This window comes from Cibotium barometz, chromosome 43 (assembly GCF_041138505.1).
Source record: "Cibotium barometz isolate CiBa-2024 chromosome 43, ASM4113850v1, whole genome shotgun sequence".
In the NCBI taxonomy this organism is placed as follows: Eukaryota; Viridiplantae; Streptophyta; class Polypodiopsida; order Cyatheales; family Cibotiaceae; genus Cibotium; species Cibotium barometz.
Genome location: NC_141088.1, coordinates 32,320,847 through 32,345,469, shown reverse-complemented (window position 1 = coordinate 32,345,469; position 24,623 = coordinate 32,320,847). Strand labels below are relative to the sequence as shown.

Here is a 24,623-nt window from a genome sequence, read left to right as displayed (position 1 = left end):
TTTGTTTACCCGTACTTCTAGTGCAAAAGAAGGATGGTTCATACAGGATGTGTGTGGACTATCGTGCAGGATAGATCTCAAGAGCGGCTATCATCAGATAAGGATAGTCCCAGAAGATATCCACAAAACGGCATTTAGAACAACCTTCGGGTTGTATGAGTTTCTAGTGATGCCTTTTGGTCTAACAAATGCTCCTGCCACATTCAATAGAATGATGGATAGGATATTTAGATCGTATCGTTCCTTCACAGGAGTGTTCTTCGATGACATTATTGTCTATTCAAAGACACTAGAGGAACACAAGGAGCACCTAAGAAAAGTGTTTGAAGAGCTGAGAAGGCATAAGCTCTTCATAAATGGTAAAAAAAGTGAATTTTTCCTACAAGAAATTTGCTACCTTGGTCACATTGTTTCCAAGGAAGGGATCAAAATGGATCCTGAGAAGTTGAAGGTCATTGAAGAATGGCCTCAACCAAAGAATCTACATGAGTTACGAAGCTTTATAGGCATGTGTGCCTATTACCGTAGATTCATTGAAAAGTTCTCAGCGATCACCGGTCCACTTCATGATTTGACCAAGAAGAAGGTTAAATACCAATGGACGGCAAAGGAAGAGGAAGCTTTCGAGACCCTTCAGGGGAAGCTTATGACGCAACCTCTCCTAAAGTTGTCAGAGCTAAGTAAGCTTTTTGAAGTGCATTGTGATGCATGCGGGGACAGCTTGGGAGCTGTACTCTTGCAAGAAGGACATCCCATTGCATACGAAAGTCGGAGGCTTAATTAATGACCAAGAGAAGGCGCTTGGAATCTATGAGAAAGAGCTATTAGCTGCTATCCATGCTCTTGAATCATGGAAGCATTATTTACTTGGAACACCCTTTGTTTTGCAAACGCATCATCAAAGTCTCCGTTCTTTTATGACGCAAACAAAGTTGAGTGAGAAGCAAATGAGATGGGCTAATTTCCTCTCTCAATTTCACTTCCATATAGCACATGTTCCAGGGAAGCAAAACCCAGTGGGTGGCAGATGCTTTGTCTAGAAGGCCTAGGGTAAATGCAGTCACTATCGCTTACCACAAGGACTTAACGTCGATGGTAGATGAATATGCAAGCGATCCTGACTTTGCTTCAATTTATGCTCAAGTGGAGCAAGGGCATGAGGTCACACCTTATTCAATAAAAGAAGGGTTCCTGATGTTTGGCTCATGCCTTTGCATCACCAAGACTCTTATGGATAAGGTAATGCAAGAGTGTCATGAACCTCCTTATGCAGGACATAGGAGTGTTCAACCGACAGTACAAGCCATGGAACTATACTTCTTTTGGCCAACAATGCGGCAAGATGTTAATGAGTATATTTCCAAATGCATGGTTTGTCAAAAGGTCAAGTACGATAGACACAAAGCTTATGGTCTATTGCAACCCCTGCCTATTCCAAATGTACCATGGGAAAGCATAGCCATGGATTTTATCTTTGGCTTACCAAAGTCCACACAAGGGAATGTTTATGACCCATATATTCAAGTATCATGGGTTCCCCAAAAGTATCGTTTTGGATAGGGACCCAAGGATGACTAGCCTCTTTTGGCAAGGGCTAGCAAAGAATGTGGGAACGAAGCTCAATTTCTCCTCTGCCTATCACCCGCAAACGGATGGTCAGAGTGAAATTGTGAATTCCACGATTCTTGATCTCCTCAAATGTTATGTAAGTGAGGTGAGTCAAGAAAGTCAATGGAAAAAGTATTTACCCTTAGTGGAGTATGCTTACAATAATACAGTACATACCTCCACTCATTCGAAGTAGTTGAGGGGCATCCAAAGGTTCCTCTACTCTTGCGGATAAAGGATAAGATATTTGCTGCAGAAGAGTATGTGCGAGACATGCGAGATGCTTGCTGTCGTCTTGATTTAAAGGAAGATGATTGGGTGTTGCTAAAGTTCCCAAAAGCGAGGTTGAACTATGCCACGAGCAAGGACCGCCAAGGAAAGAGTACAGGCCACCAAAAGTTCTATGCAAAGTTGGCCAAAAGGTACTATGGTCCTTTCCAAATTTTACAAAGAATAAACCCTACCTCTTTTAGGTTGCGGTTGCCTGAGCATTGGCATATTCACAATGCTTTCCATGTCAGTCTACTCAAGCCTTTCAAAGGAATGCCACCTACGGTTCCTATTGAAGAAGATCCGCCTGAGTTTGAGGAGATGGAAGAGATTCTAAGGCCTGAAATGATCCTTAAGCATGAAGACAAGGTCTTAAGGACAGGCAAAGTTATAAGGTGATATTTGGTCAAGTTTGCCAATTATCCTCATGAAGATGCTAAGTGGATGCATGAGCCCCAACTAAAGTCATCTTTATCTCTTCTTGAAGAGTATAAAGCTATGTACAATTTGCAGGATACTCAAATAAATCAATAAAAGGTAAGTATTGGTTTAATTTATCCTCATGTTTTGATGTTTTTATGTTTATGTTTAAGAGTGTACACTATAAAATGGTCATGCAAAGGAGTTGATCTCCCACGCAACCTCCGAGTATGTCGGCTCGCAGGGAAGGACATGCTATTAAAATGTACAAAAAGATAGCAAGGAGACAAACGGTCGGATTTAGGATGGAATTTTCCTCCTAAATACCTATGAGTATGTCGGCTCATAGGGAGGGACACGCTATTAAAATGTTTAAAAAGATAGCAAGGAGACAAACAGTCAAATTTAGGTTGGAATTCTCTTCCTAAATACCTATGAGTATGTCGGCTCATAGGGAGGGACATGCTATTAAAATGACTAAAAAGATAGCAAAGAGACAAATGTGCCGCGATGTGGATCCAATAGGCACAAATGGACTACCTTTCTTAAAATAGATGCATAGTTGAGGACAACTATGATTTTAAGAGGGGGGGTAATGTCATCAAATTGGATTATCCAAAAGTATTTGATGAAATGTTAGCTTTACCAAGCATTTATGGACAAGAATTGATCACTCTTGGTCCAATAAATCACAATGAAAGCTAAAAAGTCGGAAGTTCCAAAGAAGGCTTAGCTATGGTTTCAAAGTGCCGGAGGGCAGCCAAAATGGAAGCCGGGAGCTCACAAGAGCCTAGGGGATTATTCCAAGATGTTGGGGCAATTTTCAGATTCCAATTCGGATCTAAAATGTGTCCGGAATGTCCATTTTAATGTTAATTTTTGGTAGCCAAAGTGTGCCCAAAGGGGGGCCGTGGGAAAGTGGGCTAAGGGGGGTGGCTAGAATGGACGGTGGGGATCAAGATCGAAGATCAACGGTCTGGAATCATATGCGCATAAGTTTTGGGCCCTAGGCCCCCCATTTGGTCCACCTTTCCCCCTCATGCAAGCCCAAAATGGACCATCTGCCCAAAAATGTCCACTCTGCCCACCAATTTTGGGTAAAAGAGGCCTGTTTTGAGCCTGTTAAGGACTTTCTGACATGTGGAAAGTGCCCAAAAAGTGCGGAGAAGGCCCAAAAACGAGTTCCCACCTTTAGAGCCTCCCTTGAGCCTATTTAAGAGGCTCTCTGCCCTCTCTCACGAGGGGTAGAACGACACAAGGAACAAAACTCTGTCGGAACGAGAAGTGCTCTCTTGAGCAAAGGGATCCGCAGAGTTAAGTGAGAGACCGCATTCTCTCACGAGCACTTTCTTTCTCTCACGTATTCTCTAGTTGCCCGCCTTCTCTATGGGCTAGGAACACAGACACTCACACACACAGCAGACACAAGGACACTCACACACACACAGACACTCACACACACAAGGACACACACGCACAGACACTACTCTCTCTCTCTCTCTCTCTCCCCCCTCCAGCCCACGCCCTCTCCACCTCACGCTCACGCGCGCTCAGCTCTCTCACTGCCTCTCGCACTCGCGCGCGCCGCACGCTCTGCACGAAAACAGCAAGCGAGGGAAGGGGAAGCGCGCGAGCTCTCTCTCCGCACTGCCTGGCTGGCGCACGTGCAAGCGCGAGCCAGAGGGAAGGGGAGGGAAGCGCGCGAGCTCTCTCTCCGCACTGCCTGGCTGGCGTACGCGCAAGCGCGAGCCAGAGGGAAGGGGAGGGAAGCGCGCTGCTCCACGACTCTCCTCTCTCCTCCTCTCTCTCTCTCTCTCTCTCTCTCTCTCTCTCTGAAAATAGGGCTATATTACTGAATACCAAAATCCCAAGAGATGCCTAGAAACGCAAGGGCAGTACAAAACCCGATGGGAAGAGGGGTAAAGGCCCTCAAGCTATGTACATCAAGGAGGTCGATGTGAGTAGTGAAAAATGAACCACTGTGGTGAAGAATACTGCCATTGTATGCACGCCTGAGTGTAGGAAAAGAATACATGGGAGCGTGACCAAAGACGAAGGAATGTAGTCCGTCTCTCCTCCAATGTCCTGAAGGGACCAACTGATGAATCCCATTGGCTGTGAAGGGATAAAATAATCTCCATCCAAATCCCTGAGCGAACATCAACTCCGAAAGAAGGCGAGTTGCCTAGAATATGTGCATAGCGGGCCTTCCAAAGAAACCACAAGGTGATACTCACAATGGCGGAGAAGACTACATCTGGGGTCTGAGAAACACCCTCTCTGGCAACTTGTGGAAGCATGTCAAGTGATCCACACAAGTATCCTATACCTGTGAGCATAAAAGCTGGATCAGCAATATTCCCCTTAACAAACAAATGGGGTCCAGAGAAATGCATCAGCCAAGAGACAACTCCCCAAGTGAGAAAACCCTGCTGAATGCCCATCCTACTGAGTAGTAGGCATACTGCACACCAAACCATGTGCGAATCCTAACAGACCCAAAACAGTTGCTGATAGACTCTGGGACATGAAGAATCGTGCCCCACAATGGCTGCCCAAGTCCCCACCGGCAAACCTGCATGCATAAGAAATAGCAAATACATCTACTAACCTGGAGACCCCACAGAGCTGAGCAAAAATGCCTAAGGTATGATGGAGACAGACCCTGGTGGAGCCAAGAGCACCGACGAGTAGGCTGATTATGCTGCTGATGAAGCTGAGCAATGCGACCAATACACTTGAAGTACTCAAAGAAAGAAACAGGTGCGCAGGACATGTATGTATGAGGCCATTGCCACTCTCCTGGGTCCCAATACAACTGAGAGATGGGCGGGCCCTCCCAAATCCATAAGCGCACGAATGTATCAGACCAAAGCCAGAATAACCTGGTTAACCACAAGTGCTCAACCAGCCAGAGATAAATGATGTGAAGACCAGTGGCAATGCTTCTTGCAGATGGACTGTAAGACTGGCATGAGCTGCTGCTGAGGAGAGACATCCACTCCAACATGAAAACCCAGATACCTGCAAGATTAGCCCGGTCGTAGCCAAGTAAAACCATCCAAAGTTCCCCAAACAGCTTCTACACTTGAGACTTGTGTTAGTCTGCGTGAGTTATGCCATGCTCAATTCACTTTGTGCAGCTTGAAGAACTATTTGTATATTTTGTACTCTACTCCTTGAAGTCGGGGTTCACATGTAAAATCACAATTTCACCCTTCCATCTTTGTGTGTTGAACCCATCTTAAAATCACTTGGTATAGGACCACTTGTACACTTAGTACTCTACTCCTTAAGTCAATTTTTTACGTAGCATCAAAATTTAAGCCTTTCATCTCTGTGTGTGGTCGTGTCACACTCACAAGAGTCCAAGCTCTCTCTCTCTACTCCAGGCTCCCAGTCTTCTTGGGGGGTGGAAAGCCGCAATATGAGGCGACAACACTCAAACAAGTTTTGCCGGACACGGAGAGTTTGTGGCTAGCCCCCACAAGCTGCCACACAGAGAGGTGTGTTGGCCTTGTTCACTAATGCCCATTCAGAGCTAGTGAGTGACCCCAAAAGGCCCACTCTCACTTAACATCATCCACAAAACACAAACCAGTTTGTACACTTCACAAAAATTGATTGTTAGGAGGCACTTTCAGGAGGACCAAATATCAAGAAGGCACAACGTACACTCATATGGGCTTTGACAATTTTCACAAAAAGCATATCAGATGAATAAAAAATCTTGCCTTTATTTCATTTCCAAATTGTTCACAAGTCAAAGAATAGGATGTAGTCACTCTAAACGAATAGATTGTAGTATCCAATGCCTTGTGTCAAGCCACCATGAGGTCCGTGCAATCCCATGGGCATATCATAAAAACTTTGAGGCCTAAGTAGAGGAGATTAGTATCACATAGATGAGGATTTCAACATTGTTTTTATGCAGATCATAGGTGGACATGTAATACTCTCTTAAAGAGAGTGTCTTTGCATAAGTAGGGATCCAAGCCAAAGAGTAAGGCAATACTATGTTCCCATTGCTTCATGACATGGAGCGAATCTCCCAAGAGACAACCAACTATGTCGAAGGATATACACACATGTAAGATACTTAAGTTCATAAGCTCAAATACGACGAGCAAAAGACTTCCAAAATGCTTGTGCCATTGTTAGTGCTAGAGAGGCATAACAATGGAATCTATTATTTGTCTCACTTTGAGGAAAGGAGACAGACTATTGGAGATTCAATAAGCAAACCAATCTCATACTAGTCCAAAATCTATTAAGGCATAGCAACACGGTCAAGATATATATATCTAGATGAATCCAGGAACATGCCCAAATCACCTTTTAGGATCATGCGTGTTATATATTCATGGTAGTCAACCACGAGACTATATAACTATCAACTCCATTATGCGTAGCATGGACTAGATACTACGACATCCCTACTAACATCATCAGTGCCTATCAGAAGGTGTAGAACTCTGTAACAAGATATGCTCTCTCTCTCTCACACACACACACATAAGGGCATATATTCACGCAAAGGCCTTCATACTAAGTTTCAGTCAAACCTCCGGGGCAGACTTAGTCCCCCATAATGAAAGCAGCCTAGCACTAAGGGAAGTAGCAAATAGAAAGAATCAATACAGCAAATAAGTAGTTGATAGGGCAAATGCACTCCTAAAGATAGAAAGAATTAGCATAATGTCAACTAGCCGCAACTCGGACGAAAACTTCACAATGTAAAATCTGCATGTCCACTAATACAGCTAAATTATATACCTAGATGAATCAAGGAACATGCCCGTATCTTTAATGCATGTATTTAACATCAAGGGATACCCAAAACCATTGGGGACAAAAATAAGTCCCTTTTGGAAAGCCTCAAATTACAATGCAACAACACTCAACTTTTATCCTCATCCTATCTTATAGATACTACAGTGGTGCTCACAAGGAACCAATATAAGAAAAATTTGTGAGTACATGAAAAATTTAACCATCTTTAACCAACCTCCTCCTCTGGACTTCAAGATAACTATTGTATTGTGTATTAACTGTATGATTACTAAAGATCATTTCACATGCTTTTGGCCTGCCTATATAACATGCAAGCTAAAAAAAAAGGACCATATTTTTTCCCCAAAAAAAGGAAGGAATACAAAATTTGCTATAGGTTACAATTTGTTCTCTCTCAAAGAAAAATCTGTTTTTTTCTTTTCCCACAAATGGTTGAGGGAGACTCTCCCTGGCAATGTGGTGAGAACAAAAAAACTAAATCATACAATAGGAGGGGGAAATAGCCACACAGGTGGCATGTAGTGCCAACTGACCCTTCTCTGCTGCAGGGAGTACTCTCAAAGAAAAATCTTGCTTTTGCGCCTATGGGCAAGGATGCTTCTTATTAAGGTATGAGTCCAATGTTGAATCAAGCGATTACTTAGTTTTTGCAAGTGCAACACACGGCATTCAAAAAGTGAACTCCATTGTCTGCTCCTGTGCTTCTGGGCCTGTGAACTCATACCTTAATGGGAAGCTCGTGTGCACAAGCAAAGAACGAAGTTTATCTTTTGCAAACCTGCACATAGAACGCCGTAGATGCGACAATGTCACACGTGTTGCGCTTGCAAAAATAGAGTAGTCACTCGATTCAACAATGGAATCGTACCTTAATATGAAGCATCCTCACCCACAAGCGCGGAAGCAAGAATTTTCTTTGAGCAAACCGTAGACTATAGTTATTCCTTTCGTTCTTTTTTTTGAAAGAAAAATAGACTTTTTTAAAGCCCGCCTGTCATACATGCAGACCATAAGTACGCGAAGCTTTTGTGAAGGAAGCTTTGCTGCTCTTCTAAACGCCTCTTCTTGTGGTTGCAGAGCACAGTGTATGCTGCTCTTGTAAAGCCTCTTGTTGTTTTCCTATTGCAAAATACTTAGTGGTGATGATTACGACTATCTATTCCAGCAAGGCCAAAGAAGAGCAAGGACACTTCCAAGAAAGACCAAGGGCAGGATAATGTCAGAATACGCAGCGGAGATGATGACCAGATCTGGGAACACGAGCAAAAAACACAGGCAGAAAAACAGCACAAGAGAGAGAGAGAGATGTAGGCGTGTAACTCTGCTCTGATATACACAAGAAAATCCCGATATGATACAATAAGTGGTATGGGGCTGGGGGCCTATTTATATGCCCCCAGATGAGCAGTCGGCCTGTTGAAAAAGGCTCCACGACTGCAACATTAGTCGGCCAGCAGCATGCATCCAGTCGGCCAGCACTGAGGGTCCACGACTGCATCAAGTATAGTCAGCCAGCACCAGTACACACATCTGATGTAGTCGGCCAGCAGATGGATCCTCCTCCCAACTCAGGGCTGCCTCCCAAGCCACAGAAAAATGGGAAAAAATAGGGAAAAAATGCGGAGAGTGGGGAAAAATGATAAAACACCTCATAAGGGCGGGCACACCCACAACAAAGGCCCTGGTGTATAAAACTGGACAGGAGATGACTTCTAACACCCCCTCTCAGCTCCTGGCTGTGAAACCAACAACAGGGAGCTGGGGTGCCGCCTGAGCAAATCCTGAGAGAGCGACTTCGTGAAGAGGTCCACCGTACTGTCCTCCATCGAACAGAACTCTAGTAGGATGTCATCAGCAACGATCTGTTCACGAACAAAGTGCCTCTGGATGACCATGGGTTCCTCCAGCGGAAGCCCAAACCTGCAATGCAACCTTTGCATCCTCACCACCTCACAAGCAGCATCACATGCAGCCCAGTACTCTCCCTCTGTGCTCGACAAGGCAAAAGATGACTGCTTCTTACTGCTCCATAAAACTGCTCCTGGGCCTGAAGTAGATCTCCTCGTGTCTGGATCTCCTCCCCAAACTGAGTCACTCCAACCGTGGAGTCGGACTCCATCCAACAATCTCCCTCCTGTGTACAAGAGTCCCTGATCCTTCGCATGCCACAGAAACCACAGGAAATGCAATCTTGCCTCCCAAAGAGTCATCTGCAACCATGAGCTCAACTGCCTCATCAGGAAGCTCCCGTCCAATCTGGTGTCCATCAACCAGATCCATGAACCATACAGCTTCTGAGTCAAAGAGTGTAACATGCGGAAGCTCTGGGTAGTCTTCTTTCAGCCCTAAACACTCTTGGAAACCTTCTGATGCAAAAACACACCATCTGATGCAAAAACGCAGGTAGAGAGAGAGTAGAGAGAGAGAGAGAGAGAGAAGTGCTGGAAATTCAGTATATACTATGGTACAAAAAGGTACATATCTTGCAGCCCTTGGCTGCCTTCCTGAAAAGGTGGTAAAACACCAAAACCTGTCCCCTATGGGACCTCTAGTGATCCAATCCCCTAGTGGGAGAGAATGCCTAAAACAATGAGTACTTGGGCCTTTTTATAGGTCCCTTGGACAAAGGGTAGACTGGCCGACTGCTGGTCGGCCAGTATTAATGCATTAAATGCTTATTAATTCAGCCGACTGGGTGGTCCTCCTTGATCTTGATGTGCCTGATGCCTTGATCTTGATGCGCTTGATGCTGGTTCAGCCGACCACCTCCATGAGCAGCCGACACTGGACAGTCCTTTCTATGCAGCCAGCACCAATGTCCTGCAGCAGCCGACACACTTCTGATATTCAGCTTGTTCTCCATGCCAGTCTACTCTGCCACAAGTGCTCTGTACTCCTTCATCTCGGTTCTACTCTTTATCTGGCTGCCTCTTCTGGATCTAGCCCTGAGAATGTCCATGGCATCTGTGATGCACATGACATCCCCCTCTGCTAAACTTGATGACGGGAATCCAACCTGCTCTTGGATGACTGTCATCATCCCAATCCTGTCACGAAGTCCCTCTGTCATCATCCATCCCTGGCAAACCTTTTTTCTCTGAAAATCCGGTCTGTTCTCCAAATCACTCTGTCTCTGATGAAGATCTATGCATCTGGTCTTCCTCTAGTCCACAATTCATTCCTGCCCTGACTCTGAACACCGTCTTGGTCGTCATTCCTGGAGCTGAGTCTGGCACTCTCACATCACCCTTGGAGGATCAACCTCCATTGGGACCGTTACCTGAGAACCTATCTGGCTCACGGAACTGCCATCCCCATCTGGCACTGTGGAACACCACCAACAAACCTCCTGGGAGTTCTTCCCGATCTGTGTTCTTGCCTTGGACTTCGAATCCGTGTACTTTCCTGTACCTTGGACCTGTACACCATCATATGGGACTGAATCAGTGTTTAGCTTTGCTGAGCCTGATGCTCTGATACCAATGTAACATGCGGAAGCTCTGGGTAGTCTTCTTTCAGCCCTAAACACTCTTTTTTTTTTTTTTTTTTTTTCCGGAAAAAAGATCCTTCTATTAGTTAATGAGAAAACGCCATATGGCTACAAAGCTCACCTCGCAAGGAGGGATAAAACACAATGAACACCTGAGCTCCCCCCCGTGGCTGGCCGCTCTCTGGGGGGGGCTACCTAGTAATACATGAAGGAGGTGAGAAAAGCCAAACTGGCGGCCGATAGTGCCAACTGACATCCTCGTCCCTCGCGGTGAGGAAAGGGCCAGGCTGCCAAGTGCGGAGGAAAGCCTTGCGGCGCCCTCTCATGCGATCCGAGTCTCCCTGGAGTTTCCCCCAGTGTCCTCTCAAGGTGTGGATGATGTCCACCCAGAGGGCCTGTATGACCTCCGCCGGTGGAGTCGTCTGGTGGTCAATGGCCTCCCTGCATCGGGCTCTCCATATGTGCCAGGCCGTCATGCTGCTGATCAACTCCCATCTCTGCCCGACCCCCTCCTGAGAGGCTGCCGAGGAGAAGTCTGGTGTCGGAACCACCGCCATCGCCCTGTCAGAGACCTGGATGGTCACACTGCCAGGAGCGTCCTCATATCCAAGTGCAGGGCCGCTATCCGTGGCCCAAGCTACCGCACCCCATGTCACCAACATCTCCCCTGGAGAACCTGCAAAAACCATCCTGAGAGCGCGCTGCCAGACCTGCTGTGCCTGTGGGCAATCCCATAAGCAGTGCCGCTGTGACTCCTGTGCATGATCGCACCGAGGGCAGGACGCTGGGTGTCTACCAAAAGCAAGCCAAGCCCCCACAGCCAATCCTCTATGCGCTGTGAGCCAGAGAAAAAGCGTCACCTTCCGAGGACGGAAGCTGGCCCAAAGGCGCTGCCAGAAGTCCCTAAGAAAGGCAGGGGAGAGCCCCTGTCGCCGCCAATGCTCGGCCGCTGCCGGGGTGCTCTCTATCCTGTGTCTCTGAATCCGCCGCCCCAGCCTCGCTGTGTACTGAAAAAAGGGAATGGCAGGGCTGGTAGGAGCCGAGTAGGGATCTCGCCAAAACCACTCCCCTGGGTCCCACTGAAGACGAATAAGAGGCTTGCTGTCCCAAGCCCAGAGTCTCCAAGAACAATCCTCCCCTATCGAGGCCGGTGAGGGGTCTACATACCACTGTCTCTGATGAAAGCCGACCACCCGAACCCTCTGAAGGATACAACCCTGGAACCCATCCAAATCTAGTCGTGACCTCTGAAGCTGGCCACCCTCTCCCACCTCGAAAGTGAGTGGGGCGACTCTCTCCGCTGTGCCGCAGACCGCTAGGAGGATCTCATGCCGAGTAAAGACACCCATCCACTGTGGAGGTGAAGGGTCCTGTACTGGGGTCCGCCACTCCCGGGGGATGGCCGCCTCAATATCCTGTCTCATCAACTCTCTGCCCCTCATCCCACTGAGTCTCCTCTCCTGAGCCTCTGGAGGCAGCTGCTGAAAACATATCCAGTCGTCTAGGGACTGGGCTGGGCCGGAGCTCAACGGGCCCCACGACACGTGAGACCGCGAGCCAACCATATGGCCACTGGGGAGACGAATCAAGGGGTTCCAGATCAATGGCTGCCTCAGGCGCTCCTCATCGGTGCCCGGGGGAGTCTGGAAGAGTGCAGGCCTCAGATGCGCCCAGGCCCTCAGAAGGCTGGCTGCAAAACGCTCTTCGAAGCCAAGGCCCACTCCTCTGGAGCGCTGCTCCGTAAAGATCCACCTGATGCTGGGGTTCCAGGGGCCGCTAAGAGACGGAGTGCGGCTGAGCATCCTGGAAACAAGAAGCTCCTTCCACGGCTCAACACCTGGCAGGAGACCACGAACTACCAGCTTGCCAAGCAAAGCTCGGCTTTGGCAAATAGGATCTACAATGCCCAAGCCGCCTCTCTCCCTCGGCTGAGTGATCACAGCCCATGCCACCTTTGCCCTAGCGGGTCGCCCATCGCCTCCGGACCAAAGAAAGTTCCTGATGAGCCTCTGCACCTGGCCGATGCACGCCCGAGAGAAGGCCCAGCAGGAAGTGATGTACCACATGGTAGCGAGCAGAACCTGGTTGGCCACCACTACGCGGCCAGCCAGAGATAAACGAGCAGTACTCCAATACAGAAGCTTCTTCCGAATGCTCAGAAGAAGGGGGGCTATCTGCTGCTCCGGAGATATATCAATGCCCACATAGCAGCCCAGATAACGCACTGTAGTGCCGGGGGGCAGCCACTGAAAACCATCAACTGGCCTCCAAGTCGGGGGGGGCATAGAACTGACCCACAGCCCACACGACTTGTGCCAGTTGATCAAAGCGCCCGAGGCTCTGCAAAACCTGTCCATGGCTGAGGCGAAGCGGCGGAGGTTCTCCTCACCTCCCTGAAGATAGACAGCAGTGTCATCCGCAAACTCCGAGTCTAGGAGCTCCTCCGAGGTGCGGATGGGAAGCTGGAGGCCCCTCAAACCTGTATCCTGCGCCGTCAAAAAGGTGCTCATGGCCTCCGCCACAAAGAGAAAAAGAAAGGGCGCCAAGGGGCACCCCTGCCGCACCGAGCGCGAAAGCTGGAACCTCTCACCGCACACACCCTGTATCAGCACCTGGCTATGAGCCGAAGTGTAGAGTGCAGATACCCCACGGATCCACTGAGGGGGGAAGCCCATCCTCTCCATAGTGCCTTCCAAGAAGGCCCAGTCCACCCGATCATATGCCTTCTCGAAGTCGAGAAGGAGCACCGCCAAATCCTCCTGCCGCAATCTAGCCAAGGCCGTAGCCTCCCAGAAAGAGAAAATGTTATCCAGAATGCTCCGATCCTGGATGAAGCCTGTCTGCGTGGAGTGGATGATGTCCGGAAGGTGAGGCTGAAGCCGCCTGCTGATCGCCTTAGCTAGGACCTTGTAGGCCGTGCCTAGCAAGGTGATCGGTCTCCACTGTCTAATCTCCAGTCTGTCTCCGCCCTCTTTGGGGATCAAGTGAATCAACCCCTCTGCAATGCTGTCCGGCATGACTCCCGTCTCCATAATCTCCTGGAAAGCCAATCTGAAGCCCCTATGAAGGAGGCCCCAGTACCTCTGGAAGAAAGCCACTGAAAGACCGTCCTCTCCTGGGCATTTGCCCCGCGGTAATGCCTGGAGAGCCTCCTCCAGTTCCGTATCCGAGAAGGGGGAGAGAAGGGAGTGCTGCAGATGGGCCGGCACAACCGGTCTCGTGAAGCTCCAGACTGCCTCCCTAGCCTCTCTCACCCTGTCGTCTGCCGGCTCAGCAGAGAGAAGAACCCTGTAAAAATCTGTGGCTATCGCCCGCACCCTGGGGGGATCCACCACAACCTGGCCATCAGCCTGACGAAGCCGCCTGAGACCCTCTCGCCTGAAGCGAGGCCCAGTCGCCTCAAAGAAATCCCGAGTCACTCTATCTCCAGCCTGAGTCCAAAAAGAAGACCGAGCATGGAATCGGAACTCCACCCGCCTCTCCTCGATGGATCTGATCTCAGTGCGAGCTGTCTCCATCTGCTCAGAGATCCAAGGGCTCAGAGGATCTCTCTCCTGGAGTCTCTGGAGAGACGCTAAACTCCTCCGAAGGCTCCTCTCCTGCTCCCTGAAGGCCTCCAGACGGTCCAAGGCAACCAGTCTGAGCATCCGACTGATCTCCTGCAAGCCACTGGCAAGATCACTGGCTGCCGAGCCTCTCCTGAACTGTAGCTCCTGCCAGACCTGCTCAACTCTGAGCGCGATCTCAGGCTCCTCTATGAGACAATCAGGAATCCGGACGCTCTGGCCACGCTCTCCTCTCGTAGGGTCCTCAATCTGGAGAAGCACTGGGAAGTGGTCTGAAAAGGAGGAGCCAGCAAGTATGCCCACAGTGCCGCCTCTATCACAGGCCCACTCATCAATGTAGAATCTGTCGATGCGGGAAAGGTTAACGCCTGTGGCTCGTCTATCCGAGCGCGAGAAAGATAGACTCCCCTGCAATCTGCCAAACTCCGGGAGAGTCCACGGATCCTGGCCTCTCACCTGAAGCACTAGCTCCTCCCAGGCAGCTAGCTCTGGCCCATGAATGGTCTCCTGGCTGCCCCCCATCCTATCCTCTGCGTCCTCCAGCATGTTGCAATCCCCTCCTAGGCACCAGTGGTCTGCCAAGGGGAGGGACTGCCTGATGGTGCTCCAGAACTCGGCTCTCCCGGACGCCCCGTTAGGGGCGTAGAAGTTGAGGAAGCCAATGCGGTCTTCCCCAACCCGAAGGATGACCCACTGCGCTCGACCCTGAACCAGAGTGCCAGAGTCCACAACCTCAGAAAGAAGCTGCTCGCTGACTGAGATGCATACTCCGCCCTGGTTCCCCTGGGGGCCATATGCCGGGGACCAAAAAGTGTGACTCCTGCCTGGCAAGATCTTCCCGCAGATGCGGGTACGCCCGGCAGAAAGGTGGTGCTCCTGGATGAAAAGAATATCTATGGGTCCTCCAACGAGAGCCCTCTGGATCTCCTGACGAAGTCTGCCCCGACCAATGTGGCAGCGATGTCCACCGAGACCCTGGATGTTCCATGAGAGGATCCTCATGGATGAGCTGAGGCAAGTGAAGAAGCCGCCACTGGCTCACCCCTCTCAGCCGGCCCGGATGATCTGCCCTCCACTCTAGGAGTCTTGGGCGCCGGCTTGGAGGGAGAATAATCACTGTCTGTCCGGGTGCGGAGTCTCTCCAGAAAGAGGGTGACCTGTGTCTGAGTCCAGCTCCACTCCGCCTTCGCCCTATCCAGAGCATAGGCGTGAGACCAATCCTCTGCATATAAGTACCTAAAGGAAGGCTGCACCCTCGGGGCGGCATGGAGGAGAATTAGTAGCACCGCCTCAACTGATGTGTGGACCGGATCCACCCGCCAATCTCCTATACCAAACAGGCTCATGCGGGCTGAGTGAAGTCTGGTCTGCAGTAGATCCGTGAGCCCCAGGTCGCTGAAGTGGTGAGAAAACTCCAGTATCTGGTCACGCAGAACTTCCTCTACAGAGCTGCAATCCCAGGCTGTGTCTGGGGCAACGCTGAGAGGAAAGGAGAAGGCCACCATGCTGCTCACCACTGAAGGAGAACGCGAGGGATGGCACACCACGCAAACTCGCAGGGGCGCGACCAGAGTCTCGAATGGGCCAGCATCCAGCTGGAGGCACCTGAAAAAACTGTAATCCACTGGTAGCCCCATCACTCGCGGGGGCCCCCCAGGGGAGGCTGGGGCGAACTCTGTGGCGGGTGAAGCGAGGATCGCCATCTCCACCGGCCCGGAGAGGCGGTGAAACAACCGCTGGACTGAACTCTGGCCTACCCAGCTGCGCTGCCCCGGGGCAGTGGGTGGTCTGGCGAAGTATCCTGGAGAGGCTGAGGGAGGGATGGGGGCGCGCGGCGAGGAAGGGGGAGAGCGAGGGGAGGATGGCAAGGCATCTGCCAGAGGATAGGAGTCAGGGGGGGCCGCCGGGGGAGGAGGGAGGGGGGGGGCGGGGGGGGGAGGGGGGGAGGAGGGAAGAGTGCTCTCCGGGTGGGGGGGAGGGGAGCCGGGGGTCGCAGAGTGCGGCCGGGGATCCTCAGGGAACTGCTCCAAGGAGGGGGCGGGGCCCCCCGCGGGGGGAGGCGGGAGTGGGGTCTCCACGTGGGAGACTCCTCCATCGGCCTCAGCAACGGGCACTGAGACTGAATCCTCGTCCATCGGGGTGGGACCTACCGGCCGCCTATCCCTGACTGGAGCATAAATGCGGGTAGGTGCCTGTGGGCCAGCCGGAGTCGCCCGTCCACCATCCTGTCCGCCAGCCTGCGCTGCCTGCTGGCGTCTGCGACGGTCCCTGCGAGCCGGGCGTTTCCGCCGGCGAACCTCCTGCCAGCCTCCAGCCTCCTGAGTCTGTGCGGCATCCTCCGCCGGAGCCTGCTCGTCCGATGGTGGCGCCTGCTGTGACGAGCCAGAGATGTCCGGTCTCGGAGGTGGATGGCCACCTCTCGGGTCTCCCGCAGGGGGTCCAGAGGCAGCAAAGCGTGAAGGATTAGCCCCCTTGCGGGGACAGGAGCGTGCGAGATGGCCCATCTCCCGACATATGAAGCACTGACCGGGGAGGCCCGAATACTCCACGCGCTGAATCAGATGTCCTCCAGAAAGACAAGGGAGGAGGATCGTCTTCGGGAGGGACTCCGGTGACGAAGCAACAACACGAATGGCCGGGAGTCCTGCTGCCCGAGCAACCACTGAAGCCGCGGTCTGTGGCACCTCCACCACCTGCCCGAAAGCCTTGCCTATGGCCGGCAGGAGGGGCAAGTACTCCCTTCGGAGACCTGGAAAGCAGACGGTGATGGGGAATCCAGTCGCGCCTGCCAGTGGATCAGACGATGGGTCGAAACCGTGTGTCCATCGCGCCAAGAACGCCCGAGAGGAGCGTAGGGCAATGGGGCTCCGAGCCAGCACCCTCTGAGCTGCTGGTGGGGACTCGAACTCCACCTGGTAGTAGCCGCGGCCTAAAAAATCCACGCTGACGATTCTGGCAGTCTCGCCGATGAGGCTACCCTGAAGTAGGTCGCGTAACTCTCTCCGCATTGGGCGGCTACCCACCACCTTGCAAACCAAGGAGGAGGCCTCCAAAGAAGAAACTGAGGACGCGAGAAGCTGCTGCTCTGCATCTGAGAAGTCTAGTCGAAGACCTGTATCGGTCGGGGCTAACGGAGAGGCTGCCATGGAGTCCTCCTAGGGGAAAAAGACCAGGTACTGGCTGAATCGACGAGACGAACCCAAGAAAGACCACGCCACTCCGCTGAAGACGCCGAAAAACAAAAAAAGGGGGGGGATGGGGGGGCTGAGGCAGGGAGATAGGGAGAGGCAGGGACGGGGGGCGGAGAAGCCGACGACGCAAGGAGGGGGGGGAAAAGGAGGTGGAAACAGGGGGGCGGGGGGGAGGGAGAGAGGCGGAGGAAGAAAGATGGCGAGGGGGGGGCTGCGCAGAGAAGGCGAGAAAGGGGGGGGAAGTGGAGGGCGGCGCGGAAGAGGGAGGCCGGGGGCGGAAGGGTGAAGGCGGAGGGGAGGAAGTGCTGCGGGGACAGGCGGGTGAAGGAGGAGGGGGAGGAGGCGGCGGCGACTGCGAAGGGGGAGGCGCAGGGGGCAGCGGGCTACACGCGCTGCAGCGAAAGGAGGAGGGGGAGGAGGCGGCGGCGACTGCGAAGGGGGAGGCGCAGGGGGCAGCGGGCTACTTAGCCCTAAACACTCTTGGAAACCTTCTGATGCAAAAACGCACCATCTGATGCAAAAACGCAGGTAGAGAGAGAGTAGAGAGAGAGAGAGAGAGAAGTGCTGGAAATTCAGTATATACTATGGTACAAAAAGGTACATATCTTGCAGCCCTTGGCTGCCTTCCTGAAAAGGGGGTAAAACACCAAAACCTGTCCCCTATGGGACCTCTAGTGATCCAATCCCCTAGTGGGAGAGAATGCCTAAAACAATGAGTACTTGGGCCTTTTTATAGGTCCCTTGGACAAAGGGTAGACTGGCCGACTGCTGGTCGGCCAGTATTAATGCATTAAATGCTTATTAATTCAGCCGACTGGGTGGTCCTCCTTGATCTTGATGTGCCTGATGCCTTGATCTTGATGCGCTTGATGCTGGTTCCGCCGACCACCTCCATGAGCAGCCGACAGTCCTTTCTATGCAGCCAGCACCAATGTCCTGTAGAGCAGCCGACACACTTCTGATATTCAGCTTGTTCTCCATGCCAGTCTACTCTGCCACAAGTGCTCTGTACTCCATCTCGGTTCTACTCTTTATCTGGCTGCCTCTTCTGGATCTAGCCCTGAGAATGTCCATGGCATCTGTGATGCACATGACAAAGAGACATCACACTGCTCACAAGAATCAACACCTGTTACGGTGCACAAACAAGTCCTGGAAACCTTATGAAGACCACGCAAGGCCTTCTGAAACCTGTCATCCACCCCCTCTGAATCCAGAACCACAAAGCCTGGAGAAACCACCTCCTTCTGCAAGTAATCACCTGCCACCTGCCTGGCTTTCCAAAAAGTCCCCGTGGAAAGAACATCCTCATCTACTGAAGGTTCTTTGTCCCTAACACGACGAGACATCAGAGCATAAGTGACCTATTCAGTTTCCTCTGACTCACGAACACAAGAACCACCAACATCAGTACTGGCGAGTTCCTGCCAACTGCTGCCATCTACTGGCAAGCTATCCACCATCTAGTCCCGGAAAGCCCGCACCTGCAGCGTATCCACACTCAAGTGGCCATTACCAGAGTGCCACTCATCACAAACCTGAGGACCTGGGAGAGAGTGTGTTGAAAGCCTGTAAACTCCATTCTCCACTCCGCCTTCCCAAACCACTTGGCCTGTTGCTTTGTCCCGGAGAGCAACAAAATGCTCATCAAACTCCACCCGTACGCCAGTCTTGCAAACCTGATGCACTGACAACAGATGAAAACCAAGTGCCGGAACATACAACACCTGGGAGGAATACTTCCCCCCTCTGCCATTGGGAACTATCTCCATCCTGCCCTCACTGTGAACTGGGATAGTGGATGTATCCCCAGTAAGAATATGACCAAAAAGCCTGCAGAGATCCTGTAAACCGGAACGGGAAGGAGTCCTGTGCCTGGAAGCACCACTATCGTCCACTCTCGAGTATCCGTTGCGGAGAATCCTCCAATCTCCTCCCTGCCTGAAGAAAATGAAACATCGGTGTCCACCACCTCCAGGTGCACAAAAGCCGGAGTCTTCATGATTGCTACTGAGGAATCTTCACCCTTCTCGGTCTTCCGCTTGGGACACTGCCTCCAATAGTGGCCTTTCTCGCCACAATCATCACAGGTCCTCTCTGCCTTCAGTTTCTTGCGGTCAGCGTCGGACTTCTTCTCAGAAGACTTCTCCGATGAAGCCTTCCCTTTGCCCGAGTTTCGGCCTTTCGACCGTTGGCCAGTTAAGGCCTCCGAACCTCCACCCTGAGGAGGGTTCGTGAATCGTTCCTCCTGGTCCAGGACCATGGGCACAAGCTCCTCCCACGTGATGGTGCTGAGCCTGCCAACCACTGGTAAATCGATGACGAGTAAAATGCTGAGTACGAAGAGGGCAAATGTGACAGCAACGTGATGGCCATGTCCTCTGACAATATCTCCTTCCCAGCCTGAAGAACTTCCTGCTGAAGAGCCTGCAGCTTGTTAATATGCTCCCGCATCGTCGACGACTTTGCACGGTTCATAACCCGCATCTGTACTTCCAAGGAAATCCTCTTCATGGGCGATACCCTGTTGTAAAGTGAGGCCAAATGCTGCCATATACCTCTGGCCAGCGTCATATGCTTTACATGGTTGATTACCTGCGGTGTACAGTTGAGAAAGATAAACGAACGGACCCTGGCGTTGACACAATCCCACATCTGTGTCTGAGCCTCCCGGTCCTTTCGGGTTGACGGTAACTCCCCTTCCTCTACTTCCGGCCGTGGAATACCACCAACGACGAAATCTGCGAGATCGTAAGACTCCAAAACAGATTCCATCATAACCTTCCATATGCCGTAGTTACTCCCGTCCAGCTAACGGTCCACCGGGAACGTGGGGAGTGTCGGGATCTTCACATGCCTCTCGGCCATCTCTAACAGATCTGCCATTGCGGGGATGTACTCTGAAATGGGTGGGTGGGTGGGAACAAAGAAAAACTAATACCTGCAAGTGGCTGTCCAGCAAATCAGCCCGCCTTCCTCTTGCTTCTCCTCTTCCTGAACAGTCCAAAACAGTCCACCAATCAGCCACAAAACAGCCCCCTCTTGCTCACACAAATCCCAAGACCTATCTAGAGCTTAGGGCTCTGATACCATGTCAGAATACGCAGCGGAGATGATGACCAGATCTGGGAACACAAGAGCAAAAAACGCAGGCAGAAAAACAGCACAAGAGAGATAGATGTAGGCGTGTAACTCTGCTCTGATATACACAAGAAAATCCCGATATGATACAATAAGTGGTATGGGGCTAGGGGCCTATTTATATGCCCCCAGATGAGCAGTCGGCCTGTTGAAAAAGGCTCCACGACTGCAACATCAATCGGCCAGCAGCATGCATCCAATCGGCCAAGCACTGAGGGTCCACGACTGCATCAAGTACAGTCGGCCAGCACCAGTACACACATCTGATGTAGTCGGCCAGCAGATGGATCCTCCTCCCAACTCAAGGCTGCCTCCCAAGCCACAGAAAAATGGGAAAAAATAGGGAAAAAATGCGGAGAGTTGGGGAAAAATGATAAAACACCTCATAAGGGCGGGCACACCCACAACAAAGGCCTTTGTGTATAAAACTGGACAGGAGATGACTTCTAACAGATAATAGCAGTACCAGTGACTCGGCCAGTGACTCGGAGGGCACCAACCAGGCCAAGGTGGCGGCACAAGCCACCACGGCTCGGTCTCCGGCCTTCTAGTCATAAGGGTGGTTTCCCCTCACATGCTTCAGCCAGAGAGAAGCACGTGAGCGGGAGAGGGGGACTAACCTAAGCTCCCATCAGGTGCATTGGAATCGTGTGTCGGCATTCAAAGCACAGGCATCTGGCAAGGAACAAGCTTGATAATCTATGGACGTGATGTGTTCACAGTTCATTGGTAGCAAACTATGGACGGGATGAGTTCCTACTTCATTGTGTAGCAGAATTTTGGGCGTCATGTGTCGACAATTCAAGGTTCAAAGGATTTTTTGAACGTGATGTGTTCGCAGTTCAACGAATGGGGGATCATGGATGTGGAGTTGTCTGCAATTCATTATTCTATGTGGCAGCTGAAGCTCAAGATGGCATTCCTTGAGGAGACAGGTTGTTTGGTGCATTGTCCGAGGTGTATTCGGTATCCGGCCAGTACTGAGGTGTCCATGGTTGCATCTGCATCGACTTGGTTTCTTCATCTATGCCCACTATGAGCTACAGAGAGGGTGTTAAAAGTAGTATCTCACGTGGAAACGAGCCTTAACAAAGGGCATAAATTATTTATTTAATTTATCCTATATAGGTTAGCCATTTCCATCATGAGGGTATAAATACCCATGCCCACCTTTGTAATTCTCATCTATTCATTGCTAAAATACGTCAAGCCTTGTTCGTCAACTTCTCTCTCTCTCTCTCTCTGCGTGTGTTCAAGGCTCAAGCTTCCGCTATCATACAGACTTCGACACCTTAAGTATTCTTTTACAATGATGAATTGGGCTGACTGCGACCCCAATGTGATGTCTTCTAATTCAGCTTTGGTGTCATTTTCTCCACCTAGGCGGACAACAAAATGGCAAACAAATTGGTAAGAAGCTTCACCTACTCATCCCCTTAGGAGTACTCCAAAAGGTTAACCCCTTTCGAAGGAGCTCAAGGGTGGTAACAAGAGAGGAACAAAGAACATTTTAGAGACAAGAGAGGAACAAAAAGTGTTTAGAGGCACTCTCTGAACTTACTTCAGGACTAAGGCATAAGGGATGAGTCAAGGAACATGCCCAAATTCACCTTATTAAAAGTGCTAGTTATAAACTCATGGTAGTCATTCACAAGACAATATGACCATCAACTCCATTAGACTTAAGATACACAAAGACAATAAATTTGAGGGAGCCTCAAATGCAGTTGCCCTCTTTCTTGTACTATACCAATCCTCTTGAGTTGAATGGCTCTGCTTTTTAAGAATACTAGCTTTTAGATGGCAAGATGATCCCCAAAAACCACATGTGGTCAACTGGACCACTACTTTATGAGAGAGTGGGTCAGAAGTTTGTAGCAAAACTTGAAAAACAGAGCCCTAATTGCAACAGTGAACCTTGCAACCTAAGGCCTCCCAAAAAGCTTCAATGCTTACAAAATGAGATTAAGACTTGATCCCCTAAGCATTTAGGTCATTCTTAAATAGGGAAGGAAATCACAATGAAAAGCGATAGTTCAAAAAAATCAAACATATGTAAACAAACAAGGAGTACCAAAAGTTATCGGCCCTTGCTCAATTGCCACCGATGTAACCAATAGCACATAAAACCATAATGTCACCAGCATTGCTTTTCGGGGATGAGAATGTCAGGCACCTAATAGCGGGTGACGCAAGGTTAGATTCAAGAACAATGGTCCAAGGGAAAGTCTAGGCCGTTGCACATGCACATGTGTGTATAGACAATGAAGAGTGAGCCCCAAGGCAAACCACCTTAGCAACCGTAACACAACATGTACCCAATTGCTAACAGATAGTGGAAAAAGTGAAACTCAAAAAAGAATCAGCATGGAAAAAATATATATATATATTGACAAATAAGAGATGTTGTGAATGAGTAGGTTCACGAAGAAGCCTCCACAAGATCGATTAAGATAGCAAGGCAAGAATGATACTTGGTATTTTTTAATCTATTAACCTTCAAGAGGCAACCATTGAGCCTTTTGACACAACACATTAATCGTCAATAGATTATTCACATACAATGAACTTCATCCGCTTTTCTTCTCACGACTAGGATGCATGCCACCGAGGTCATTAGAATGTGTTACACCACCAAGGTTATTTGCCTTGGGGCTCGCTTTGACTTTCCCTTGGACCATTGTCCTTGATTCTAACCTGATCTATGTGTGGCTAGAGGTCTTCTTCTTGGGTTTTTTTTTGGGGGGGTTGGGGCGAGGGGGCTTGAACCCAAAACCTTAGTCACAAGACCCTTAGTTTTACCACTTGTTTACAAATTTGTTGCATCAAATTGGTGACTTAAGCAAAGCAATAACCTTTAAAGAGCATAAATACAGAGGTGTTGCACTATTCTCAAGCTATCATTAGCACATACACAACTAGCCTACATAGTGTTCATGTCTTACCCGCATTAAAAAGAGAATTTTTCGTACGGGCTTGTGTACCAACTAAGCCAATGATCTCTTACAACCATTAAATGCACAATTTTGCATATCTAGAGGCTACATGCAATTAGCTTAATCTGATTAAAAGACGGCCGGTCACCTGGTTAATGCAAGTGTGTAAAACCGCAGATTTTTAATGCCATGCAAGATGAAGTATGGCATACCGTTTGAAGCTCATCAAGAACGCTCTCATCTACCCCCTCCACTTCAAAATCTGCACGGAGGTTGTGGATGACATCTTGCACAACGCTGCCGTAGAAATTCGCTAGGCTAGAGGGCATCGCTTGCGCAAATCGCTCCATGATTCTGTACAAGTGAGGACGTGATCTCTAATTCTGCAACTTAATCCTAATTTTTGTGTCAGATCTATGGTAACCCTACATATGTCGCCTTCGCTGCCCTTGTGTGTGTGTGTGCGCGCGCGCTCGCGTTCGACCGGGGGAGAAGGGGGTCTGTGGCGAGTGGCAGTTCGGCACCAATATATACTTTAGCCCCTTTTATATTCTGTCGGTCTGAGGAGTTACGACCATCATGTGCTTGCGTGTCACACAACTGCCTGAGCTCCACCGGACATCCGCTAGCTGCAACAGTAACCCAACGCAAGAAGGTTCAAGCCTCATGGTTACGGATACATAAATAGATTGTGAGTAAGTTTTCATGAGGTTTTTGTCGAGCACTTTCCCACCTTGGTTCTTCACACCAGCAGCAAACCATGCAAACCTCCAAGATCTCAGGGGCAACAAGATACTCGCCGGGAGGGCACACTTAGCCATGCTACACACACCCAAAAGGGGGCATGTGGCCTTGGCACCTCCTACGACCCGCCTATATACCAAAGCAACACTTCAAGAAAAGGCTACAACCGGCATGCCTCCCACTCATGGGGTAACCATGTGCTGTCTCAAGATGCAACAGAATCTCAAGTAGGGAGCCAAACATGCCCACTACATAGAGGTTTATCATGGTAGATTAAATAGGTCCAGCTACTCTTTTATTAGGTCTTTACTAGGTTTACAATGCAATCAATATGGCTTCAAAACAATGAAAGTAATGCACATAAGCATGCACACACACACACCTCTCAATCCTTACTCAAATCAATCTATCTATCTAATAGAAAGAGCAATGGATTACAAGCATCAAGTATGCAAGGACTATA

General features: G+C 50.1%; 1 protein-coding gene across 7 annotated transcripts in view; it reads right to left on the bottom strand.

Moving 5' to 3' along the window:
* Nucleotides 1-24,412, bottom strand: part of LOC147613829 (methylesterase 7-like) — a 46,785-nt gene extending 22,373 nt beyond the window's left edge. For 5 of the 7 annotated variants that reach the window (XR_015263274.1, XM_086781797.1, XM_086781796.1 and 2 more), the window contains exon 1: nt 23,629-24,412. Coding sequence is in view for 5 of the 7 variants with exons in the window: in XM_086781797.1 (XP_086637923.1) it covers nt 23,629-23,766 (138 nt within the window). In the remaining 2 variants the exon portion in view is untranslated. Of the gene's footprint in view, nt 1-21,531; nt 22,657-23,628 lie in introns of those variants that run through there. The other 2 variants (XR_015263273.1, XM_086781799.1) reach the window with 2 other exon arrangements.
* Between the last annotated feature and the right edge of the window lie 211 nt (nt 24,413-24,623).